Consider the following 23,011-nt stretch of genomic DNA (forward strand, 5'->3'; position numbering starts at 1 on the left):
ATTATAGATCTTCCTACATTCAAAAAGCATGATCATAAATTCAGGCAGCATGGGATTAAGGTAAGTCCATGGCTCCCTGAAAGTGGCCATGGAAGTAAATAGGGTGGTAAAGAAGGCATATGGCAAGCTAGCCTTCATTGGTCGGGGCATTGAGTATAAGATTAAAGAAGTCATCTTATATAAAACTGTGGTTAGGCCACACTTGTAGTATTGTGTGCATTTCTGGTCACCCCATTACAGGAAGGATGTGGAGCCTTTGGAAAGGGTGCAGAAGAAGTTTACCAGGACACTGCCTAGATTAGAAGTTATGATCAATAAGGAGAAGTTGGATGAATTTGGGTTGTTTTCTCTGGAACATCGGAAGCTGAGGGGAGACCTGATAGAAGTTTATAAAATTATGAGAGGCATAGATAGGGTAGACAGTCAGAATCTTTTTCCCAGGATAGAAATGTCAAATACCAGAGGACATTCATTTAAGGTGAGAGGGGGGATGTTTAAAGGAGATGTGCAGGACATTTTTTTTTCTTAGAGTGGTGGGTGCCTGGAATGGCCTGCCAGGGGAAGTGGTGGAAGCAGACACTGGTGTGGTATTTAAGAGGCTGTTAGATAGATACATAAGTATGCAGGGAATGGAGGGATATGGATCATGTGCAGGCAGAAGAGATTTAGTTTAATTCGGCATTCTGTTTGGTACAGACATGGTGGGTCAAAGGGCCTGTTCCGATGATGTACTGTTCTATGTTGTATTTTTTAAAAGAAGGAGCAGTCCAGCTTCTGCTTGATGCTTTTACTCTCCTTGTAAGGCAATTCATTCAGTGCCATTACTGCAAAAATCATTTCCCTCAAATACTTACCTAATCCTCCCTTGAAAGCCCTGATTGATTCTGCTCATAATTACACTTTATGTAACAAAATAAATGCATCCACTTTGAATTTTTGGCAAGACTGAAGAAAAGTAGTAGTAATAACTATTAATTTCCACTCCAGAGGCATACAGAAACATAGAACAATTACAGCACAACTCAGGCCCTTCGGCCCACACAGCTGTGCCGAACATGTCCCTACCCTAGAAATTACTAGGCTTACCCATAGCCCTCTATTTTATTCAGCTCCATGTACCTATCTAACAGTCTCTTGAAAGACCCTATCGTATCAGCCTCCACCACCATTTCCGGCAGCCCATTCCACGCACTCACCACTCTCTGAGTAAAAAACTTATCCCTGACATCTCCTTGATATCTACTCCCTAGCACCTTAAACCTATAAAACTATATGTGCAAACTTAAAGCATAATTTAGTGTGTGAAGTGGTGTTCTGAAGCACCCCCACAGTGTGGGCTGAGCAGTTGAAATGTCAGGAGAGACAAGCATTCCTGCACTTTGGTTTTTTGCCACCCTGTTTGGAAGAACCAGTTTATGATGGGTCTGAGGGGGTTAGACAGCAATTTCAAGTATTTTTGAGGGTTTTTTTAAAAACCAACATAGAAATACAAACACACACACAGGATGAAGTATTAGAGGTTCATTGTGGTATTGGATGTTATCCGTGGGTCCTGTCTCTATCAGGTGGCTTTAACATCTAGCCCCCTCAAGACAGTTGATGAGGGAGTGCTTCAGCAAGAGGAGTCACCAGGTTGAAAAATTTTGAGAACTCTTCTCATTCGGAGAACGATATAGTATGTCCAGTACGTCAAGAAAGACACTGGTTCCTTTTAAGCAAAGGAAGATTTATGCTACCAAAATGTAAATGGGATCAGAGGGAATCAGAATCGAGATTTATTATCACTGACTTGTATGAGTTGACTTTGTTGTTTTGTAGCAGCAGTACAGTGCAACAACATAGAAATCACTATAACTTACAAAAATAAATAGTGCAAAATTAGGAATAACAGGTCCGTTCAATAAATAATGGTCCAATTACATGGACTGTTCAGAAATCTGATGCCGGAGGGGAAGAAGCTGTTTCTGAATTGTTGAGTGTGGGTCTTCAGGCTCCTGTACCTCATCCCCGATGGTAGTAATGAGAAGGGGGCATGTTCTGGATGGTGAGGGTCTTTAGTAATGGATGCTGCCTTCCTAACGTACTGCCTCTTGAAGATGGGGAGAGCTGTGCCCGTGATAGAACTGGCTGAGTCTACAAACCTCTGTAGCCTCCTGCAATCCTGTGCATTGGAGCCTCCATACTGGACTGCAATGCAACCAGTCAGAATGCTCTCCACCATACACCTATAGAAATTTGTAAGAGTCTTTGATGACAAATCTCTTCAAACTCCTAACAAAGTAGAGAGAAATAGTGGAGAAGATTCTTAGAGACAGTATTTATGGGCATTTAGAGAAGCATAGGCTGATTAGGGACAGTCAACATGGCTTTGTGAGGGGCAGGTCGTGCCTCATGAGCCTGATTGAATTCTTTGAGGATGTGACAAAGCGCATTGATGAAGGTAGAGCAGTGGATGTGGTGTACATGGATTTTAGTAAGGCATTTGATAAGGTTGCTCATGGAAGGCTTATTCAGAAAGTCAGGAGGCATGGGATCCGGGGAAACTTGGCTGTGTGGATTCAGAATTGGCTCGCCCACAGAAGACAGAGGGTGGTGGTAGATGGAGCGTATTCTGCCTGGAGGTCGGTGACGAGTGGTGTTCTGCAGGGATCTGTTCTGGAACCCCTGCTTTGTGACTTTTATAAATGACTTGGATGAGGATGTGGAAGGGTGGGTTTTCTGATGATACAAACGTTGGTGGTGTTGTGGATAGTGTAGAAGGTTGCTGTAGATTACAACAGGATATTGATAGAATGCAGAGCTGGGCTGAGAAGTGGCAGATGGAGTTCAACCTGGATAAGTGTGAAGTGATACACTTTGGGAGATCGAATTTGAAGGCAGAATACAAGGTTAATGGCAGGACTCTTAGCAGTGTGGAGGAACAGTGGGATCTTGGGGTTCATGTACATAGATCCATCAAGGTTGCCACACAGGTCGATAGGGTTGTTAAGAAGGCGTATGGAGTGTTGGCCTTCATCAGCCAGGGTATTGAGTTCAAGAGCCGCAAGGTGATGTTGCAGCTCTATAGAACTCTGGTCAGACCACACTTGAAGTGTTGTGTTCAGTTCTGGTTGCCTCATTATAGGAAGGAAGTGGAAGCTTTAGGGGGGGTGCAGAGGAGATTTACCAGGATGTTGCCTGGATTGGAGAGCATATCTTATGAGGATAGGTTGAGCGAGCTAGGGCTTTTCTCTTTGGAGAGGAGGAGGATGAGAGGTGACTTGATGGAGGTCTTCAAGATGATAAGAGGCATAGATAGAGTGGACAGTCAGAGACTTTTTCCCAGGGTGACAATGGCTAACACAAGGGGACATAATTTTAAGGTGATTGGAGGAAGGAATAAGGGGGATGTCAGGGGTAAGTTTTTTTACACAGAGCGGTGGGTGTGTGGAACACACTGCCTGCAGGGGTTGTGGAGGCAGATACCTTAGGGACATTTAAGAAAAATAGGGGGCTATGTGGGAGGGAAGGGTTAGATAGATCTTAGAGCAGGATAAAATGTCGGCACAACATTGTGGGCCGAAGGGCCTGTACTGTGCTGTAGCATTCTACATTCTAGAACTTAGAACAGTACAGCACAGTACGGGCGCTTTGGCTCACAGTGTTTTGCTGACCTATATAAACACCTACTCCTTGATCAATCTAACCCTTCCCTCCTACACAGCCCGTAACCCTCCATTTTTTCACTTCCAAGTGCCTATCTAAGAGTCTTTTAAGTAACCCTATTATATCAGCCTGTACCATCACCCACGGCAGTGCATTCCAGGCACCCATCACTCTGTGTAAAAAAAAAACTATCTCTGACATCTCCCCTAAACTTTCCTCCTCTGACCTTAAACTGATGTTCTCTGGTATTGGCCATTTACGCCCTGGGGTAAAGGTGTTGGCTGTCCACTCTATGCCCCTCATAATCTTATACACCTCTATCAAGTTGCCTCTCATCCTGCATCGCTCCAAAGAGATAAGTCCTACCTCACTCAACTATTCCTTATAAGACATATTCTCTAATCCAGGCAGCAGCCTGGTAAATCTCTGCACCCTCTCTAAAGCATCCACATCCTTCCTATAATGAGGTGACTAGAACTGAACACAATAGAGGGAAGCAGGAGAAATGGAGGTTACAATGTGCAGGTAGGGGATGGAAGAAGGGGCAATGGAAGAATTTAAAGATGAACATTTTAAAATTTGAGATGCTGTTAGATGGGGATTCAATGCAGGTAAGCAAACGTAAGTGTTGGATTGAAATGGGAGGTAGAATAGGTAGTGGAGATGTGTAAACTCCTGAATGTTGTGTTTAAGCTGCAATATTACAAGCAATGAACTTAATTAATTAAACAGTGTGCAATAACCTTGTTAACATGTGAAGTTTGCTGTTATTTAACCTTCCCATTACAGTCACCCAAACAGAAATGTTTGTACTTATCCCTGGTCAAAGTTCCAGCTGGGGTCACAACTACTTGTGAGGATTTTCAATACCACCTGCTTGCTGAACTGGAGGGCTGTGCAATGCTCTCATTCTCTGTTGTGGAGGTTTGCTAGTCTCCTCTTCAAGTTTACTTTACTCAGAAGCCATATCTCCTGCTCCCATGACCTCATTCTCACCAAACTTATAACACCCAGCTTCTTTTCCCAGTGCCCAAGTTGGCAGACATTGACAAGGGTTCCTTCTATTATCTTCCTCCCCTTAAAATCTGCAACAGTCACAATTCTCAACAACCAAACCCGGTTGTTCTTGCCCGGAACTCCTTCACTCAGGACTCTGCCAGCCACAACACAAACAATCCTATACAAAGCCACAAATGAAATCATGTGTTACCCTGCCATGTAAAACAAATCCTCCTCTACATTTTTTGACCCACCCATGCCTTTGACATGGTTAAATACACCTTCCATTTCCGTCTGTTGTTGGGTAGGGCAAGACTGCATCCACATGGATTCCTCCCCTTCAAAGAATCATGGTCAGATAATCACCCTGCAACAGCCTCTCTTTCAATTATATGGGTTGTACCTAGAATGCCTCTGACCCCGTATTTCACAAGTATTGGTATTGGTTTATTATTGTCACTTGTACCGAGGTACAGTGAAAAGCTTGTCTTACAAACCGATCGTACAGGTCAATTCATTACACAGTGCAGTTACATTGAGTCAGTACAGAGTGCATTGATGTAGTACTTGATGGAACACTTTCTCTGTAGCTGTGACACTTCACTCTGTACTGTTATTGTTTTTACCTGGACTACCTCAACATACTCTGTACTAACCCAATGTAACTGCCCTGTATAATGAATTGACCTGTATGATCAGTATGCAAGACAAGCTTTTCACTGTACCTTGGTACAAGTGACAATAATAAACCAATACCAATAGCAATCTTCTTGAGGCAGCACCTCGTGTAGATGCTTTCAGTGGTGGGGAGGGATGGACCAGATTGTGTCCACTACTCTCCGCAGCCTCTTGCATTCCTGTGCATTAGAATGAGGCCACTGCTCTTGCCCCACAGCCTCATAGGCCCTGCCCCAGGTTGTCATACTAGACCCTCCACCTCGAACCACTGGAGTGAATCCACCAAAGCCAAAGTCTTCTTAATCTACTGCAAGGATGATTGAAACAACATCAGCCTCCTTTCCCAAGCCAACATCCCCAGCAGTGAGGTCTTAATTACATGCAGTCAGATCCATTGGGTAGGCCACATCGCTTGCTTGACTTCAGACTCCCAAAACAGACACTCTGTTTTGAGCTCTGTCATGGGAAGTGATTACCAGTTGTTCTCAAAGCCTCCCTGAAAAGATGCAACAACATCTCTGACTCCCAGGTATCTCTGGCCCATGGCCACTCAAAGTGGAGAAGCAGCATTCAGAATGGTATTGTGAACCTCAAACCCTGTACTAAGAGCACACCAGAAGATGTGTGCCATCTCCCAAACCACTCAACTTACAATACCAAGAGACAATACCAGTCCAAAACAGAGTCCCAAACCAGCCGTCAATTGTGGCAGGGCTTACGTGCAATAGCAGGCTACAAAACAAAGTCGGGCAACATCACTGACAACAGCGTATCCCTTTCTGATGAGCTTAACGCGTTCTCTGCACATTTTGAACAGAAGGGGATTGGTATGTCACCACTCATCCTGACAGCCTCTGAACCCATAGTCACTGTTGTGGATGCACGATAAGTCTTCTGGAGAAAGAACCTGCAGAAAGCATCTGGCCTGGATGATGTCCCTGGCCACGTCCTTAGATCCTGTGTAGATCAGCTGACAGGGGTATTTGCAGACATTTTTAACCACTTCCTGCTTCAATCTGAAATTCCCACCTGCCTTAAGAAGACCACTATCATCCCGGTTCCTAAGAAAAACATGGCAACATGCCTCAATGACTACCGCCCAGTGGCTCTGACATCCACCACCATGAAGAGCTTTGAGAGGCTGGTCATGGCACACATTAACTCCAGCCTCCCAGACAACCTTGACCCACTGCAATTCGCCTACCGCCGAAACAGGTCCACGGGGGACACTATCTCCCTGACCCTACACTCAGCTCTGGAGCATCTGGACAGTAAAGACACCTATGTTAGACTATTGTTTATTGACTACACCTTCACCTTCAATACTATAATTCCAAGCAAACTCATCACCAAACTTTGAGACCTGGAACTCAACACCTCCCTCTGCAACTGGATCCTTGACTTTCTGACCAACGGAATGTAATCAGTAAGGATAGACGGCAACACATCTGCCACGATTATTCTCTCAACACTGGTACCCCACAAGGCTACGTCCTCAGCTCCCTGCTCTACTCTCTATACAGTCACGACTGCATGGACAGATTCTGTTCTAACTCCAGCTATAGGTTTGCAGATGATACAAACGTAGTGGGCAGTATCTTAACTAATGACGAGTCTGAGTACAGGAAGGAGATAGAGAGCTTAGCAACATGATGTCACGACAACAACCTTTCCCTCAAATGTCAGCAAAACAAAGGAGCTGGTCATTGACTTCAGGAAGGGGGGTGGTGCACATGCTCCTGTCTACTTCAACAGTGCTGAGGTCGAGAGGGTTGAGAGCTTCAAGTTCCTAGGGGTGAACGTCACCAATAGCCTGTCCTGGTCCAACCATGTAGATGCCACAGCCAAGAAAGCTCACCAGCACCTCTACTTCCTCAGGCAGCTGAAGAAATTTAGCATGTCCCCGTGGGCCTTACCAATTTTTATCGATGCACCATGGAAAGCATCCCATCTTGGTATGGCAACTGCTCTGCCCATGACCGCAAGAAACTGCAGAGAGTTGTGGACACAGCCTGGTGCGTCACGGAAACCAGCCTCCCCTCCTTGGACTCTGTCTATACTTCTCGCTGCCTCAGTGAAGCAGCCAGCATAATCAAAGACACCATCCACCCCGGACATTCTCTCTTCTCCCCTCTCCCATCGGACAGAAGATACAAAAGCCTGAAAGCACATACCACCAAGATCAAGGACAGCTTCTATCCCGCTGTTATACTGTTGAACTGTTCCCTAGTACACTACTTCTCAAGTCTTTCGGCGATTGGGGGAGGGCAGCGGGAACAGGCCATGTGATGGCTGGAAGCTCCTAGTCAAGAACCGGCATGAGAGTGGTCAATACTTGATTCAGTCGCTCAACTTTTCAACAGAAGCAGGAAAGTTGTTTGGTGGCAGTATTCATGTCTGAGCAGCCCTATTTAGGATCCACCCTGAAGTGGGAGGGGGCTAGAAAAGGTGCCCTAAAAATAGTCTGCTTCACTCCATCCTGCCTGGAAAGCTGCGTCCAGAGGGATCACCATCATGCGGTCGAAAAGCAGTGAGATGAGATGAACTCTTGACCTCACGATCTACCTCATTATGGCCTTGCTGTTACACTTTATTCTGCATTCTGTTACTGTTTTACCTTGTACTACCTCAATGCACTGTGTAATGAAGTAATCTGGATGAACAGTATGCAAGACACGTTTTTCACTGTACCTTGGTGCATATGACAATAATATTCCAATTCCAACTGCCAGTTGCCACCTGCCCCACTGTGTAGATTTTGTTGCTTCCATATTGAAGTCAACACCCACAGAGCCATTGGTGGAAGCAAGTCATCCTTATTCCTAAGGTACTTTTTTTTAATGAGTAAGGCTGACCCTTCCTCAACCTCTTCCTGGGCCCTACCCCTTGGATGAACTTAGCCTTGTCCCCACCTTTCATTGGCGGATCCCCACTGGTAGTTAGCCTTGCCCTAAGCTTACGCTGACCCCTTGCTCTCGGTGAGTTAACCCACCCCGACTGTTCACTGGACCCGCCCACAACTTTCACTGGCCGATCTCACGTGGTTAGTTAGTCCCGCCCCTTCATTTACATATCTATTCCACTTGGTCCGTTAGCCGCGCCTGTTATTTACATATCCCTTATTATTAGTTAGCCCCGCCCCAGTTTTCACCGACCAATGAATTAGTTAGTCCCGCCCCTATATTTACATTTCTGTCGCCCTTTGTTAATTAGCCCCGCCCCCTGCTTTCACTGGCCCCGCCCCGTGGCTAGCTCCCTTCTCTCATTGGTGGAAGGCGGGCCGTTGACTCCGCCCCTTCCCGCGCGCGTGCCCGGGTTAGGCGGTGCGCGCTCGGCATGGCCAGGAGCTGGAGCCATGGCGGTGCAGCACCACGTCCTGGATTTCTGCCTCTCGGCGCCAGGTGAGTGCGGCCCGGCGGCGGTTGGGCCGGGGAGCGCAGGCCTGGGGCTTTCTTCTTCCGAGAAGCGCAGGCAGCGAACGTGTGGCGTGGTGTGGTGAGGCCCGGACCCCGCTGCCTGGCGATTTCCCCCTCCCCCACCGAAAGAGGGGGGTGGTCGGGGAGGAGGCTTCGGCGGGGACCAGCCCAGGCCTAGGCAGTCTGACCCGCTCCCAGGGAGCGAAGGGGAGCACGGGTCACCTTGTGTCCCAGCGTCGGCGCCACTGAATCAGGCTGGGTTGGGCCTAACATAGGGCACCCGAGGCGGCCCGTCCCGCCGTTCGAGGGGGTGGGGGTCGCCCCATCGCCCGGCAGGGAACCAGCTCCATGTCGCGGCCAGTCGTGAGGGACCTCATCCCAAGGGGGATTGGGAGGCAACGCCAGGAGGCATGGAAGCCCGCCCATTGCAGAATCTCCTTCAGTGCCTCAGCAATCATGCCCATAGTGATCGGATATTCTACCATGAGGAATTGGAAGGGGTGCCTAAAAAACTTGGGTCACCCAGTTGGAGTTCAAGGGGAGGTGGGACAGGCTACTTGTCATCTGGAGCAATGTAGAAGTTGCTGGAGGCTTGTGGTTTATCTAGCTGGGCTTGGCATTGGATGGATTGTCACCAATCCTGTGGTTTTTGGGCTTCTGTTTCTACACTCAGTGAGAATTGCAAGTAGGAGTTGAAGGTTTTTGTCTCACATTTGTATAGTTTTGGAGTTGACCATTTGGCCTGTTGTGTCTGAGCTAGTGTGCTATCCATTCTACCTACTGTTCCTTGATTATATGGATCAACATGAAAAGTATTTCTGGCAACAGTGTGCCTGAAACTGGTACTAGCTCAACTTTTGCCTATGCTTCACATGGGGAGATTAACTTTTGGAACTATAATTGTAAACAATTACTTCATGGTGGAGAGGAAAATCAAAGTTCCCCATGTTGTACATAGCTATTGCATTAGCCAGCAATGCACCCATGCAGTCTCGGGTACTGCCAGTAATTGTTTTCATCAGAGATGGAGACAGAGATATTAGTTAGCTGTAACTGTGAGGGATAAATAATTAGTTGATTTTTTTCCTTCCTCTTGATAGAAATGGCATGTACTGTTTCAGAAATCATAAGATCATTTTGCTGTTTAAGGATGTGGGCATGGAAAATTGATTTCAATTTGAACACTATCCCTTTTTAGGCATTCACTTTTAATAAATATTTTTATTGTAGTGCTCATCTCATTCAGTCAATACCTACTGTATTGCATTAAGATATAATCAGCAACTTGTTAAAAATGCTCCAACATTTAGATATGATTAAAGGACTATTCATGCTGTACCTACTCAGCTGTAAATCAAATGCACAAAAATAATTTGAAACTTGTTTGTGTATATTTTCTGTTACTTGTTCTGGTGACTGTTCAGGAGCAGCTTTAGCCCACAGGAGCAGGACAAACCTGTTGAATTCACTTATGGGATATGTGTGTTACTGACAAAACCAGCATTTATTAACCTTGCATATCCAGGGAAAGGTGGTGATGAGGTGCTATCTTGAATTGTGTTTTAGTCCTTCTGATACAATGCTGTTGGGGATTTAGACCTGGTAACAACAGAGATAGGATACCCACCCTCTAATTTGCTGTACTCTTATAAAGCTGATCCGATCAATGGTTACCCCTCCACCATCAGCTCAGGATGTTGATGGTGGGGGATTCGGCAATGGTAATGCCACTGAAAACCAAGAGTAGTTTGTTAGACTTAGAACATAGAACAAATACAGCACAATTAAGGCCCTTCGGCCCACAAAGCTGTGCCGAACATGTCCCTACCCTAGAAATTACAAGGCTTACCCATAGCCCTCTATTTTACTCAGCTCCATGTACCTATCTAACAGTCTCTTGAAAGACCCTATTGTATCAGCCTCCACCACCATTTCTGGCAGCCCATTCCACGCACTCACTACTCTCTGAGTAAAAAAAACTTACCCCTGACATCTCTATATCTATTCCCCAGCACCTTAAACCTATGTCCTCTTGTGGCCATCAATTCAGCCCTGGGGAAAAGCTTCATCTTATACACCTCTAACACGTCCCCCCCTCATCATCCATCTCTCCAAGGAGAAAAGGCCGAGTTCCCTCAGTCTGCTTTCATAAGGCGTGCTCCGCATTCCAGGCAGCGTCCTTGTAAATCTCTTCTGCACCTTCTCTATGGCTTCCACATCTCTCCTGTAGTGAGGCAACCAGAACTGAGCACAGTACTCCAAGTGGGGTCTGACCAGGGACCTATATAGCTGCAACAATACCTCATGGCTCCTAAATTTAATTCCCCAATTGATGAAGGACAATACACCATATGCCTTCTTAACCACAGAGTCAACCTGCGCAGCCACTTTGAGCGTCCTATGGATTCAAACCCCAAGATCCCTCTGATCCTCTATGCTGCCAAGAGTCCTACCATTAAGACTATATTCTGCCAACATATTTGACCTAGCAAAATGAACCATTTCACACTTATCTGGGTTGAACTGCATCTGCCACTTCTCAGCCCAACTCTGCATCCTATCTATATCCCTCTGTAACCTCTGACGGCCCTCCATACTATCCACAACACCCCCAACCTTCATGTCATCCGCAAACTTAATAACCCATCTCTCCACTTCCTCATCCAGGTCATTTATAAAAATCACAAATAGGGTCCCAGTACAGATCCTTGAGGTACATCACTGGTCACTGACCTCCACTCAGAATACGACCCCTCAACAACCACTCTTTGCCTTCTGTGGGCCAGCCAGTTCTGGATCCACACTGCAATGTCCCCTTGGATCCCATGTCTCCTTAATTTCTGAATAAGCCTTGCATGGGGTACCTTATCAAATGCCTTGCTGAAATCCATATACACTACATCTACTGCTCTCCCTTCATCGATGTGCTTAGTCACATCCTCAAAAAATTCAATCAGTCTCGTCAGGCAGGACCTGCCCTTGACAAAGCCATGCTGACTATTCCTAATCATATTATACCTCTCCAAATGTTCATAAATCCTGCCTCTCAGGATCTTCTCCATCAGCTTACCAACCACTGAGGTAAGACTCACCTGTCTATAATTCCCTGGGCTATCCCTGCTCCCCTTCTTGAATAAGGGAACAACATCCGCAACCCTCCAATCTTCTGGAACCTCTCCCGTCTACATGGACGACACAAAGATCATCGTCAGAGGTTCCGCAGTCTCCTCCCTCGCCTCCCACAGCAACCTGGGGTACATCTCATCCGGTCCCGGCGACTTATCTAACTTGATGCTTTCTAAAAGTTTCAGCACCACCTCTTTTCTAATATTTACATGCTCAAGCTTTTCAGGCCGCTGCAAGTCCCCACTACAATCCCCCAGATCTTTTTCCATGGTGAATACTGACATAAAGTATTCATTAAGTGCCTCCGCTATTTCTTCTGGATCCAACACACTTTCCCACTGCTGCACTTGATAGGCCCTATCCTTTTGCATTTCATCCTCTTACTCTTCACATACTTGTAGAACGCCTTGGGGTTTTCCTTGATCCTGCCCGCCAAGGTCTTCTCTTGTCTCTTTCTGGCTCTCCTAATCTCTTTCTTAAGTTCCTTCCTTTTAGCCTTGTACTCCTCCAGATCTCTAACATTACCTAGCTCTCTGTACCTTTTGTATGCTTTTCTTTTCCTTTTGACTAGACTTATTATAGCCTTTATACACCAGAGTTCTTGTATCCTATCATGACTCCCCTGTCTCATCGGAACATGCGTGTTCAGAGCTCCACACAAATATCCCCTGAATATTTGCCACATATTTTCTGTACTTTTCCCAGAGAACATCTGTTCCCAATTTAATCTTCCAATTTCCTGCCTGAGAACTTCATAATTCCCTTTATTCCAAGTAAACACCTTTCTAGCCTGTCTGTTCCTATCCCTCTCTAGTGCTAACGTAAAAGAGATAGAATTATGATCACTATCACCAAAATGTTCACCCATTGTTGGAAAAGGTCCTAGCCTGACATTTGTGTGGTGTTGTAAGCCCATACCTGAATATTGGAGGCCCAAGAGATTGCAAATGCAGGAATCTTCCAGCAGCTTGTTGCTCCAGAACTCAGAGGGTCAAGCAGCATCTGTTGGAGGAAAGGAATTATCAGTGTCTCAGGTTGAAACCCTGCACCAGGGCTGAGTTGCCTGCTGAGTTCCTCCAGCAAATAGTTTGTTACTCCATGCCTGATTATTGTCTAATTCCTGCCACTTGTAGGCTATCATTTTCTGAGAAGTTGCAGGTGAAATTGAACACTGCAATCATTATTTAATCTGTATCTCAACAACATTTAGCCAATTTGTTTCAACATTCCATGATAAATGAGCTCTTCTTTTCACTATCCCTCATGAGAATGTTGTCAGTGTTTGTGAAATTTATGTCCTGTCTCTATTTTGTGAAATTTGTATATGATTCACAAACTGAAGAGTATCATCTAGCGCTTTTCTCTTTGGAGAGAAGAAGGATGAGAGGTGACTTGATAGAGGTGTACAAGATGATAAGAGGCATAGATCAAGTGGACAGTCAGAGACTTTTTCCCAGTGCGACAATGGCTAACACAAGGGGACATAATTTTAAGGTGATTGGAAGAAGGAATAAGGGGGATGTCAGGGGTAAGTTTTTTTTTACACAGTGGTGGGTGCATGGAATGCACTGCCTGCAGAGGTTGTGGGGGCAGATACATTAGGGACATTTAAGAGGCTTTTAGATAGCCATATGAATGACAGAAAAATTTTAAATTTTATTTGCAGCGTGTTAACAGACCCTTTCGGCCCAACGAGTCCGCGCCGCCCATTTTAAACCCCAAATTAACCTACCCGTACGTCTTTAGAATGTGGGAGGAAACCAGAGCACCCAGAGGAAACTCACGCAGACACGGAGGAACGTACAAACTCCTTACAGACAGCGACGGGAATCGAACCCTGATCGCTGGCGCTGTAATAGCGTCGCACTAACTGCTACGCTACCGTGCCGCCACCTGATCACCACCTTCCCTGGATATGCAAGATTAATAAATGCTGTTTTTGTCAGTAACACACACATCCCATAAGTGAATTAAACAGGTTTGTCCTGCTCCTATGGGCTAAGCTGCTCCTGAACAGTCACCAGAACAAGTACAGAAAATATACACAAACAAGTTTCAAATTATTTTGTGCATTTGATTTACAGCTGAGTAGGTACAGCATGAATAGTCCTTTAATCATATATCTAAATGTTGGAGCATTTTTAACAAGTGCTGATTATATCTTAATGCAATACAGTAGGTATTGACTGAATGAGATGAGCACTACAATAAAAATATTTATTAAAGTGAATGCCTAAAAAAGGATTGTCTTCAAATTTCAAAAAATGGAGGGCTATGTGGGAGGGAAGGGTTAGATAGATTCTTAGAGCAGGATAAAGTGTCAGCACAACATTGTGGGGTCGAAGCACCTTCCACTGTCAACGCACAAACATTTTGCTGGCTATAAAACATTTGTTTGCAGCACCTTGCACATGAAGATTGACTATTGCCTTTCCCTATGACAATATCTGTGAACTGTGTTGTGCTTCCTGCAGATTGTGTAATCTTCACCCATTGTGCTTCCATAGATTGGTTGTTCAATGTAATGGCAGAGACACACAGTTAAACAAATTGCTCAGCCCTGCATGATTGTGAGATTCTTGATTGTTCTTGATGTCAGTTTAGGCACATGGTGGTGAAGAGTTGATCAAGAAGTGAGTAACGTTGCAGTAATACTGGTTGGTTGCTGTCCTTTGCATTAAGACAAGTTTGGCATCATGTATAAACTTGAGTGATATTCCATCCATGGAAACAGAAGATATAAAGTAAAGCAACTTAATTTGTGCGATTCCTGCCACACATCTGTTACCTGGGAAATTTTAATGAGTGGATCTCATGAAATTGCTGGACAGAATTGTACTTAATATTATTATTATTATTATTATTTTCCTTAAATTGGAAAGATCCTAGAAAGTTCTTCAAATAGATCTGTCCTAAGAGCAAACTAATTATTCATAAATTTGTTTTAAATTCGTGTATTAGTTTCTCAGGGCATTGATTATTGATTTTGATTATGGTACTTAAGTAAATTAGATGTTTGTAGATTGCTGTAAGCGGGTATAAATTGTCAGTCATGTATGCTTTGTTAACGTTGGTTTTCTTTTTCTTCAGCTGATGGTAGAACCGTTATTGAAGCATTGGAGCCAATTTTTCAGGAGCAACGAATGACCAAGACAGTTCACAACTTAGGAGAAAATGGTTTCTTAGTAACATATATTTCAGAGTCTGGCAGGTATGAGAACTTCCAAGCTGGCGTTTTTAGCCAACAACTTGACAAATTTAGAACTATGGCACAAGATTAAGTTCTACTGAAATTAAACCTATAAAGATTACAGAACAATCACTTCTGTATTTGCAAACATATCTGGAGGTAAATGTGGTAATTGGTTTAATGCCACACTAGAAGGTCGAGTGTGGCACAGTTAGTAGAGCTGCTGCCTCACAGCTCCAGAGATTCAGGTTAAGTTGTGACCTCTGGTGCTGTCTGTGTGGAGATTCCATGTTCCAAGAGGGTTTCCTCACACATCCCAAAGACATGCAGGTTGGTGGGTTAATTGAGCATGGTAAATTGCCCCCTAGTATAGGTGGGGTGGAAGGATTGTGGGAATGTGGGTAGAATAGGAAGTAAGTGAGGGAATGGGATTGCTCTGAGAATTAGCATAGACTTGATGGGCCAAAAGGCCTTCTGTGTCTTAAGGAGATATGGAACGATGGAGTTCTTCTACCCCACCCCAACTTTAGCCTTGAGGCACATTCTATTTGGTAAGGCAATATCATTTGCTCTGGAATAAAAAATGTTAGAAACATGCAACATGTCAGGCAGCATCTGTGGAAAGAGGAACAGGTAATGCTTCAGGCAGGTAACCCTTCATCAGAACTGGGAAAGATAAAACGTTAGTTTTAAGTTGAGTAGATGGTTGGGGGGGTGGGGGGGGAGGAAGGATAGGATGAAGGAAATATCTCTGATAGGGTGAGGACAGGGTTTCTGTGGAGGCGAGTTGCAAAGGTCATCAGGTCAATAGGCTAATGGGGGTAGTCAGAGAAAATCAATGAGATGGGAGCAGTTGATTTTCATTTTTATAAAAAGTGTAGCTTTTAATTTGAAAACAAGGAAATGTGATATTTTAAAAATGCTGGAAACATTGCAAGTCAGGCAGAATCCATGGAAAGAGAAACACTTGGCTTTTCAGGTCGAAGGTTCTTTATCAGACCTGCTGATAGACCTGCTTTTAATATATTAAAAGCACCAACCGTTTTGGGAAGTTCAATAGGTACTTGGCCTATGTGCTCATTATAAAGGTTTTGCTGATTTCAGCTGGTCAATCACTTTCGATCACTTCACACCTCCTCCAGGTGCTTTTGGATACAAAAGAGGCAGTTGCTAAGTGGAAATTTCCTGTTCTCAGATATAGAACATAGGACAGCACAGGAATAGGACCTTCGATCCGTGATGTCTGTGCTGATCATTATATCAAATTAAACTAATCCCATCTGCCTGCATTTGATCCATATCCTTCCATTCCCTGCATATTCGTGTGTCTATCTAAAGTTTCTTTAATGCCACTATTATATCTGCTTCCACCACCACCCCTGACAGTCTGTTCCAGATACCTACTGCTCTGTGTTTACATATATATAAAAATAATTTGCCCCATTCATCTCCTTTAATCTTTCCCCCTCTTACCTTAAATGCATATCCTCTAGTATTTGACATTTTAACCATAGTAAAAGGATTCTGACTGTCTACCCTATCTATGCCTCTAATAATTTTATAAACTTTTTATCAGGTCTCCCCTCAGCCCCTGCTCCAGAGAAGACAATCCAAGTTTGCCCAACCTCTTTGTAGCTAATACCCTCTAATACAAGCAGTCACTGATCAGGTTCACAGAATTCTTGAGTGGGAGGGAGAGCAGCTAGAAGTTGTGGTCCATATTGGCACCAATGACATAGGTAGGAAGGGGGATGAGGTCCTGAAGAGTGAGTTCAGGGAGCTAGGCAGAAAATTGAGGAACAGGACCTCAAGGGTAGCAATCTCGGGATTGTTGCCAGTGCCACGTGATAGTGAAGGTAGGAATAGGAGGAGGTGGCAGATAAATGCGTGGCTGAGAAGCTGGTGCAGGAGGGAGGGTTTTAGATTTCTGGATCATTGGGATCTCTTCTCAGGAAGGTGGGATCTGTACAGAGAGGACGGATTACACCCGAACCAGAAGGGGGCCAATATCCTTGCGGCGAGATTTGCTAGGGTGGTTCGGGAGGGTTTCAACTAGTTTGTGAGGGGGAAGGGAACCGGAGGAGTAGGTCAGAGGAAGAAGGGAATGGGGAAAAGTTAGATCAAACAGGTAGAGAGGCTTTGGGGAAGGAGAAGCAGAATACAGGCTATAAAAGTAGTAAGGTAGATGGACTGAAGTGTGTTTACTTAAATGCAAGAAGTGTCAGGAATAAGGGGGATGAACTGAGGGCTTGGATAAGTATGGGGGACTATGATATCGTGGCTATTACTGAGACGTGGCTGATGTCAGGAGAGGAGTGGATATTGAATATTCCTGGTTTTCGGTGTTTTAAGAGGGATAGGGAAGGGGGGAGAAGAGGTGGAGGGGTGGCGATACTGATCAGGGACACTGTTACGGCTGTGGAAAAGATGGATGTTGTAGAAGGATCATCTCTAGAGTCCGTATGGGTGGAATTAAGGAACAAGAAAGGAGCAGTTACTCTACTAGGAGTATTCTATAGGCCCCCCGGAGCAGATTGGCAGGCAGTGTTTGGAGAGAAGCAGAAATAACAGGGTTGTTATAATGGGAGACTTCAACTTCCCAAATATAGACTGGAACCTGCTTAGTGCCAAAGGTTTAGATGGGACGGAATTTGTTAAGTGTGTCCAGGAGGGATTCCTGACGCAGTATGTCGACAGGCCGACTAGAGGGAATGCCATGTTAGATCTAGTTTTAGGAAATGAACCGGGGACAGGTGAAGGATCTATTGGTGGGTGAGCATTTGGGGGACAGTGACCATTGCTCCATAACCTTTAAAATTGTCATGGACAGGGACAGGTGCAGAGAGGAACAAGAGGTTTTTCAATTGGGGAAGGGCTAACTATGAGGCTATAAGGAGAGAACTTGGGAGTGTAAATTGGGATGTCCTTTTTTGAAGGAAAATGTACCATGGGATGTGGTCGATATTCAAGGATCTTATGCAGGATGTTTAGGGATAAATATGTCCCGGTGAGGCAGAGAAGGAATGGCAGGGTGAAGGAACCGTGGTGACGAGAGAGGTGGAACGACTTGTTAGGAGAGGAAGGTAACATACGTGAGGTATAAGCAGCAAGGTTCAGACAGGGCCCGTGAGGAATATAGGGTAGCGAGGAAGGAACTTAAGAAAGGGCTGAGGAGAGCTAGAAGGGGACATGAAAAGGCTTTGGCTAGTAGGGTTAAGGAAAATCCCAAGGCCTTTTTCAAGTACGTGAAGGGTAGGAGGATGGCTTAGGGTAAAGGTAGGTCCTGATTAAGGACAAAGGTGGGAGAATTTGCCTGGAGGCGGCCGGAAGTGGGAGAAGTTCTCAATGAGTACTTCTCTTCGGTATTCACCAGGGAGAGGGGTCCTTGATGATGCGGAGGGGAGTGCTGGTAGGGGTAATGTTCTCGAGGTTGTTGATATCAAGAGAGAGGATGTGTTGAAGTGTTAAATAATATTAAGACAGATAAATCTCCGGGGCCTGACGGGATTTTCCCCAGGCTGCTTCGAGAGGCTAGGGAGGAGATTGTTGAACTGCTGGTAAGGATCTTTGAGTCCTCGTTGTCCACGGGGATGGTGCCAGAGGATTGGAAGGGTTGCGAATGTTGTCCCCTTGTTCAAAAAAGGTAATAGGGATAGTCCAGGGAATTATGAAACCGGTGAGTCTCACGTCTGTGCTGGGTAAGCTGTTAGAAAGGATTCTAAGGGATAGGATTTATGAACACCTAGAGAATCATGGACTGATTAGGGACAGGCCAGCATGGCTTTGTGAAGGGAAGATCTTGCCTCACAAGCCTGATAGAGTTCTTTGAGGAGGTGACCAGGAAGATTGATGAGGGCAGTGTGGTGGATGTGGTTTACATGGATTTTAGTAAGGCATTTGATAAGGTTCCTCATGGTAGGCTTCTTCAGAAGGTCAGAGCCAAGGATCCAAGGAAGCTTGGCTGTGTGGATTAGGAATTGGCTTGCATGTAGAAAGCAGAGGGTTGTGGTGGGAAGGAGTGCCCTCGGATTGGAAGGCAGTGACTAGTGGTGTCCCGCAGGGATCGGTTCTGGGACCTCTACTTTTTGTGATATTTATAGATGACTTAGATGAGGGGGTGGAGGGCTGGGTTAGTAAGTTTGCGGACGACACTAAGATAGGCAGGTGTTGTGGATAGTGTGGAGGGCTGTCAGGAGCTTACAGAGGGATATTGATAGGATGCAGAGCTGGGCTGATAAGTGGCAGATGGAGTTCAATCCTGGAGAAGTGTGAGGTGGTACACTTTGGAAGGACAAACTCCAGGGCAGAGTACTGGGTGAATGGCAAGGTACTTGGCAGTGTGGAGGAGCAGAGGGATCTGGGGATTCATATTCACAGTTCATTGAAAGTTGCCTCACAGGTGGAAAGAGCAATTAAGAAGGCCAATGGGATGTTGGCTTTCATAAATCGCAGGGATTGAGTTTAAGAGCCGCGAGGTGATGATGCAGCTTTACAAAACTCTAGTTAGGCCACACTTAGAGTACTGTGTTCAGTTCTGGTTGCCTCATTATAGGAAGATGTGGAGGCATTGGAGAGGGTGCAGAGGAGATTTACCAGGATTGGAGAGTATTGAATATGAGGAGAGGCTTAAGGTGCTAGGGCTTTATTCACTGGAAAGGAGGAGGATGAGAGGAGACATGATAGAGGTATATAAAATATTGAGAGGAATAGATAGACAGTCAGCGCCTCCTTCCCAGGGCACCAGTGCTCAAGACGAGAGGTCATGGCTTTAAGGTTATGGGTGGGAGGTTCAGGGGAGATGTCAGGGGGAGGTTTTTCACCCAGAGAGTGGTTGGTGCATGGAATGCACTGCCTGGGGTGGTGGTGGAGGCAGATACATTGAACAGGTTCAAGAGCTTGTTGGATAGGCATATGGAGGAACGTGAGATAGAGGGATATGCGGGAGGAACGTGAGATAGAGGGATATGCGGGAGGAAGGGGTTAGGTAGTGTGAGGGTGGTCTGATGGACGGCACAACATGGTGGGCCGAAGGGCCTGTTTTGTGCTGTATGGTTCTATGGTTCTATCCTGGTAAACCTCCCCTGCACCCTCCCCAAAGCCTCCATGTCCTTCCTGTAATGGGGTGACCAGAACTGGACACAATACTCCAAATGCAGCCTCATAGTTTTAGACAATGTTATTTTACTGCATGTAGTGGCCAATTGTACCAATCCATCTGTTTTAAATGTGGGAGGGGCATTACGTTGAATGCATTTCTTGCGTAGTATGGTTTGTTGTTTTGTCTCCTCCCTAACAGCAGAAACCATACTACACAAGAAATGCATTCAATAATGCATTTGGGTTTTGTGCCTTTCCTGCTTTGTGTGTATGCAATCTCTCCCTCCCATGCTCTGTATATCAATTTTAAAATAGAAATTATGACATAAATTGTGCTCCTTTACAGTTGGCATTAAGGAAGGATATAAAAGTGGGACTTGAGTTTCATAAACAGATGTTATATTAAACTTCAGTTAATTTTTACTTGCAGCTTTGCCACTCTGAGAATGTATACAGATAAGCTTCTGACATTTGACATCCATAGCTATGAAATGGATAACAAAGGGCAAGCAACAATTGAAATGGTAAGTGTTATGCTTCTGCCTTTATTACATTAGCATTTTTAGTTTGCAGAATTTGGAGTGAGATGTACAAAGGAATGTAGGGATTGTTAAATGGAACAAAAGAGTCATGGTAGTCACATAGGATGTGCCATGACCTGCTTTCTAACTCCCTTTTAGAAGAGGGATGCAGAAGTATTAATGAGTCCATGCAAAGCATATGGGCTGTCACCATCTGGAGTATGATCACCTGACTACCACTAGGACAGACCTTGTCTAAAAGATAATCAGTTGAATGGCAATGTAGAATTTGAAGAAAGGTTGAAGAGCCTGTAGATTGTGAAGAGACAATATAGTTAAGATTTTGAAGAGTACAATAAGTGGACTCTGTGTCAATGATTGCTGCATACTCCAGCACCGCAGGGCCAAAATTAGAAGAGGCAGATCCTTTTGATTGAACTACTCAACAGTAAGGTGACTGGACTGGCTTACAGCATGGAGACAGGCCGTTTGGCCTACTATGTCCACAACAACTATCAAGCACTCATCTACACCAACCCCATGTTATTCCCCCCACATTCCCATCAATTCTCCCCAGATTCTACCACTCATCTCCACATTAAGGGCAATTTACAGTGAACAGTTAACCTACCGACCTGTGGGGGGGATGTGGGAGGAAACTGGAGCACTTGGAGGAAATCCATGTGGAAGATTAAAAACACCAGAGGTCAAGATTGAACTTGGGTCCCTAGAGCTGTGAGGCAGTGGCTCTACTAACTGTACCACTGTGCTGCTCTGCAGCTTTTCCTTTAAGGAAAACATACTTTGAGAACCTAACTGGGAGAAAAGCATTTCTAGTGCACATTAAGCAGCAAGACACGTTCTTTTACATTGAAGGCACAGTATTAATGGAGGCATTTGTGCCTTTGAAAACTATCTTGTAATCATTGTACATTTGTGTATAGGTTATTGAAAGTAACAACAAGCTGAGAATGATGCATGAGCGATCCTTCCCTCATTAAAAGTGGTTTTAATTGTAAATGCAAGGAAATTATACAAATGTTTAAAAACAATTGGTTGGTCCTTATCTGGAATATGGTGGCCATTTTGGGAAACAGCATTTTTAAAAAGGGTGTCTTGGAGAGTGGGCAAGGACTGGGAGGTTAGATTTTGGTTATGTGTTAAGGTTAGAAACTAGTTGAAACAAAAATACAGGCTGTATTTCATGCTGCAATACTAAAATAGAACCGGATATGCTTCTGCAACATTCAGCTTTTCTATGTGAAAGTTCTTCTCCTGAGAATCAAAGAAATGTTACACCAAGGAAGGAGGCCATTCAATCCATTTAGAACAGGACCTTTGCAAAAGCAATCCTGTCAATCCCATTCCTCAACTCTTTCCCAGAGCCTTGCATTCTTTTTACCCTCCGTATTAATGCAAATCCCTTTTGAAAATGACAATCAAATCTGCTTCTATCACCTTTTCAGTCAATGAATTCAACATCACAGAGTGAAACAGTTTTACCTTGCTTCACCCCTGGTTCTTTTGCCAATCTCTCGGAACGATTAACTGAAATGCTTGAGGTGAACTGTTTTGATAGTATGAATAATGAGAAACTCTTTTCATTGCCAGGCTCATTAACCGGTGTGGCAGGTTTAAGATAAAAGAACCAGAGAAGAAATATGGGACAAACATTTTAGCCAATAATCCAGCACCCTTGGGAATTTGGTGGTACTGGACAGGCAGATTTTCCAAACTATTGGATATTACTTTTATCAATATACTGTCACAATTTACTTTTTTCAAGATTATGCAATATTGAAAATAGATTTTTTATAGTGGACCTGCTTGGTTTAAAGGGAATGTGGGAAACCAGGCCACGATGTGTTTAAGACGAAGGCAGAAAACAAGGCCACGGTGTGTTTACAGGGCACATGGGATACAGGGCCTTGGTACTTAGAGAGAAACTGAGCCCCAGTGAGTTTAAAGGGAGCAGGAAACAAGAGTTCTGAGTTTCAAGGGAGCGTGAGGAAGTGGGGCCAAGGTGAGCTTGAAGGGAGTCCTGGAAGTGGCCTCCTGGTGAGTTTAAGGGAGAGTGGGAAACAACCCAGTGAGCCAGGCGCTGAACCGTTGATATTTCTGAGCAATAACATATCGAATTATTGGCATTCTATTTGAGATGTGAACTGGAATGTTCTTCTAAAAATGTGCTGGTCACAGATTTGATGATAGCTGTTGGTGAATACTGAATACATGCAGGCCTATGGGGAAGCAGCAGGACTGTAGGACTAATTGAATTGCTTTTTGAAAGTGTTGCACAGATACTTGGGCCAAATGGTATGTATAATTGTATGATTCTA

General features: G+C 44.7%; 1 protein-coding gene across 1 annotated transcript in view; it reads left to right on the forward strand.

Annotated features, from left to right (window-relative positions):
* Positions 1 to 8,610: 8,610 nt before the first annotated feature.
* Positions 8,611 to 23,011, forward strand: part of sms (spermine synthase) — a 56,643-nt gene continuing 42,242 nt past the window's right edge. The window contains exons 1-3 of the mRNA XM_052014670.1: positions 8,611 to 8,723; positions 14,955 to 15,075; positions 20,582 to 20,675. Of these exons, the coding sequence (XP_051870630.1) occupies positions 8,678 to 8,723; positions 14,955 to 15,075; positions 20,582 to 20,675 (261 nt within the window). The 5' untranslated portion in view covers positions 8,611 to 8,677. The remainder of the gene's footprint in view (positions 8,724 to 14,954; positions 15,076 to 20,581; positions 20,676 to 23,011) is intronic.

This window comes from Pristis pectinata, chromosome 4 (assembly GCF_009764475.1).
Source record: "Pristis pectinata isolate sPriPec2 chromosome 4, sPriPec2.1.pri, whole genome shotgun sequence".
NCBI lineage: Eukaryota > Metazoa > Chordata > Chondrichthyes > Rhinopristiformes > Pristidae > Pristis > Pristis pectinata.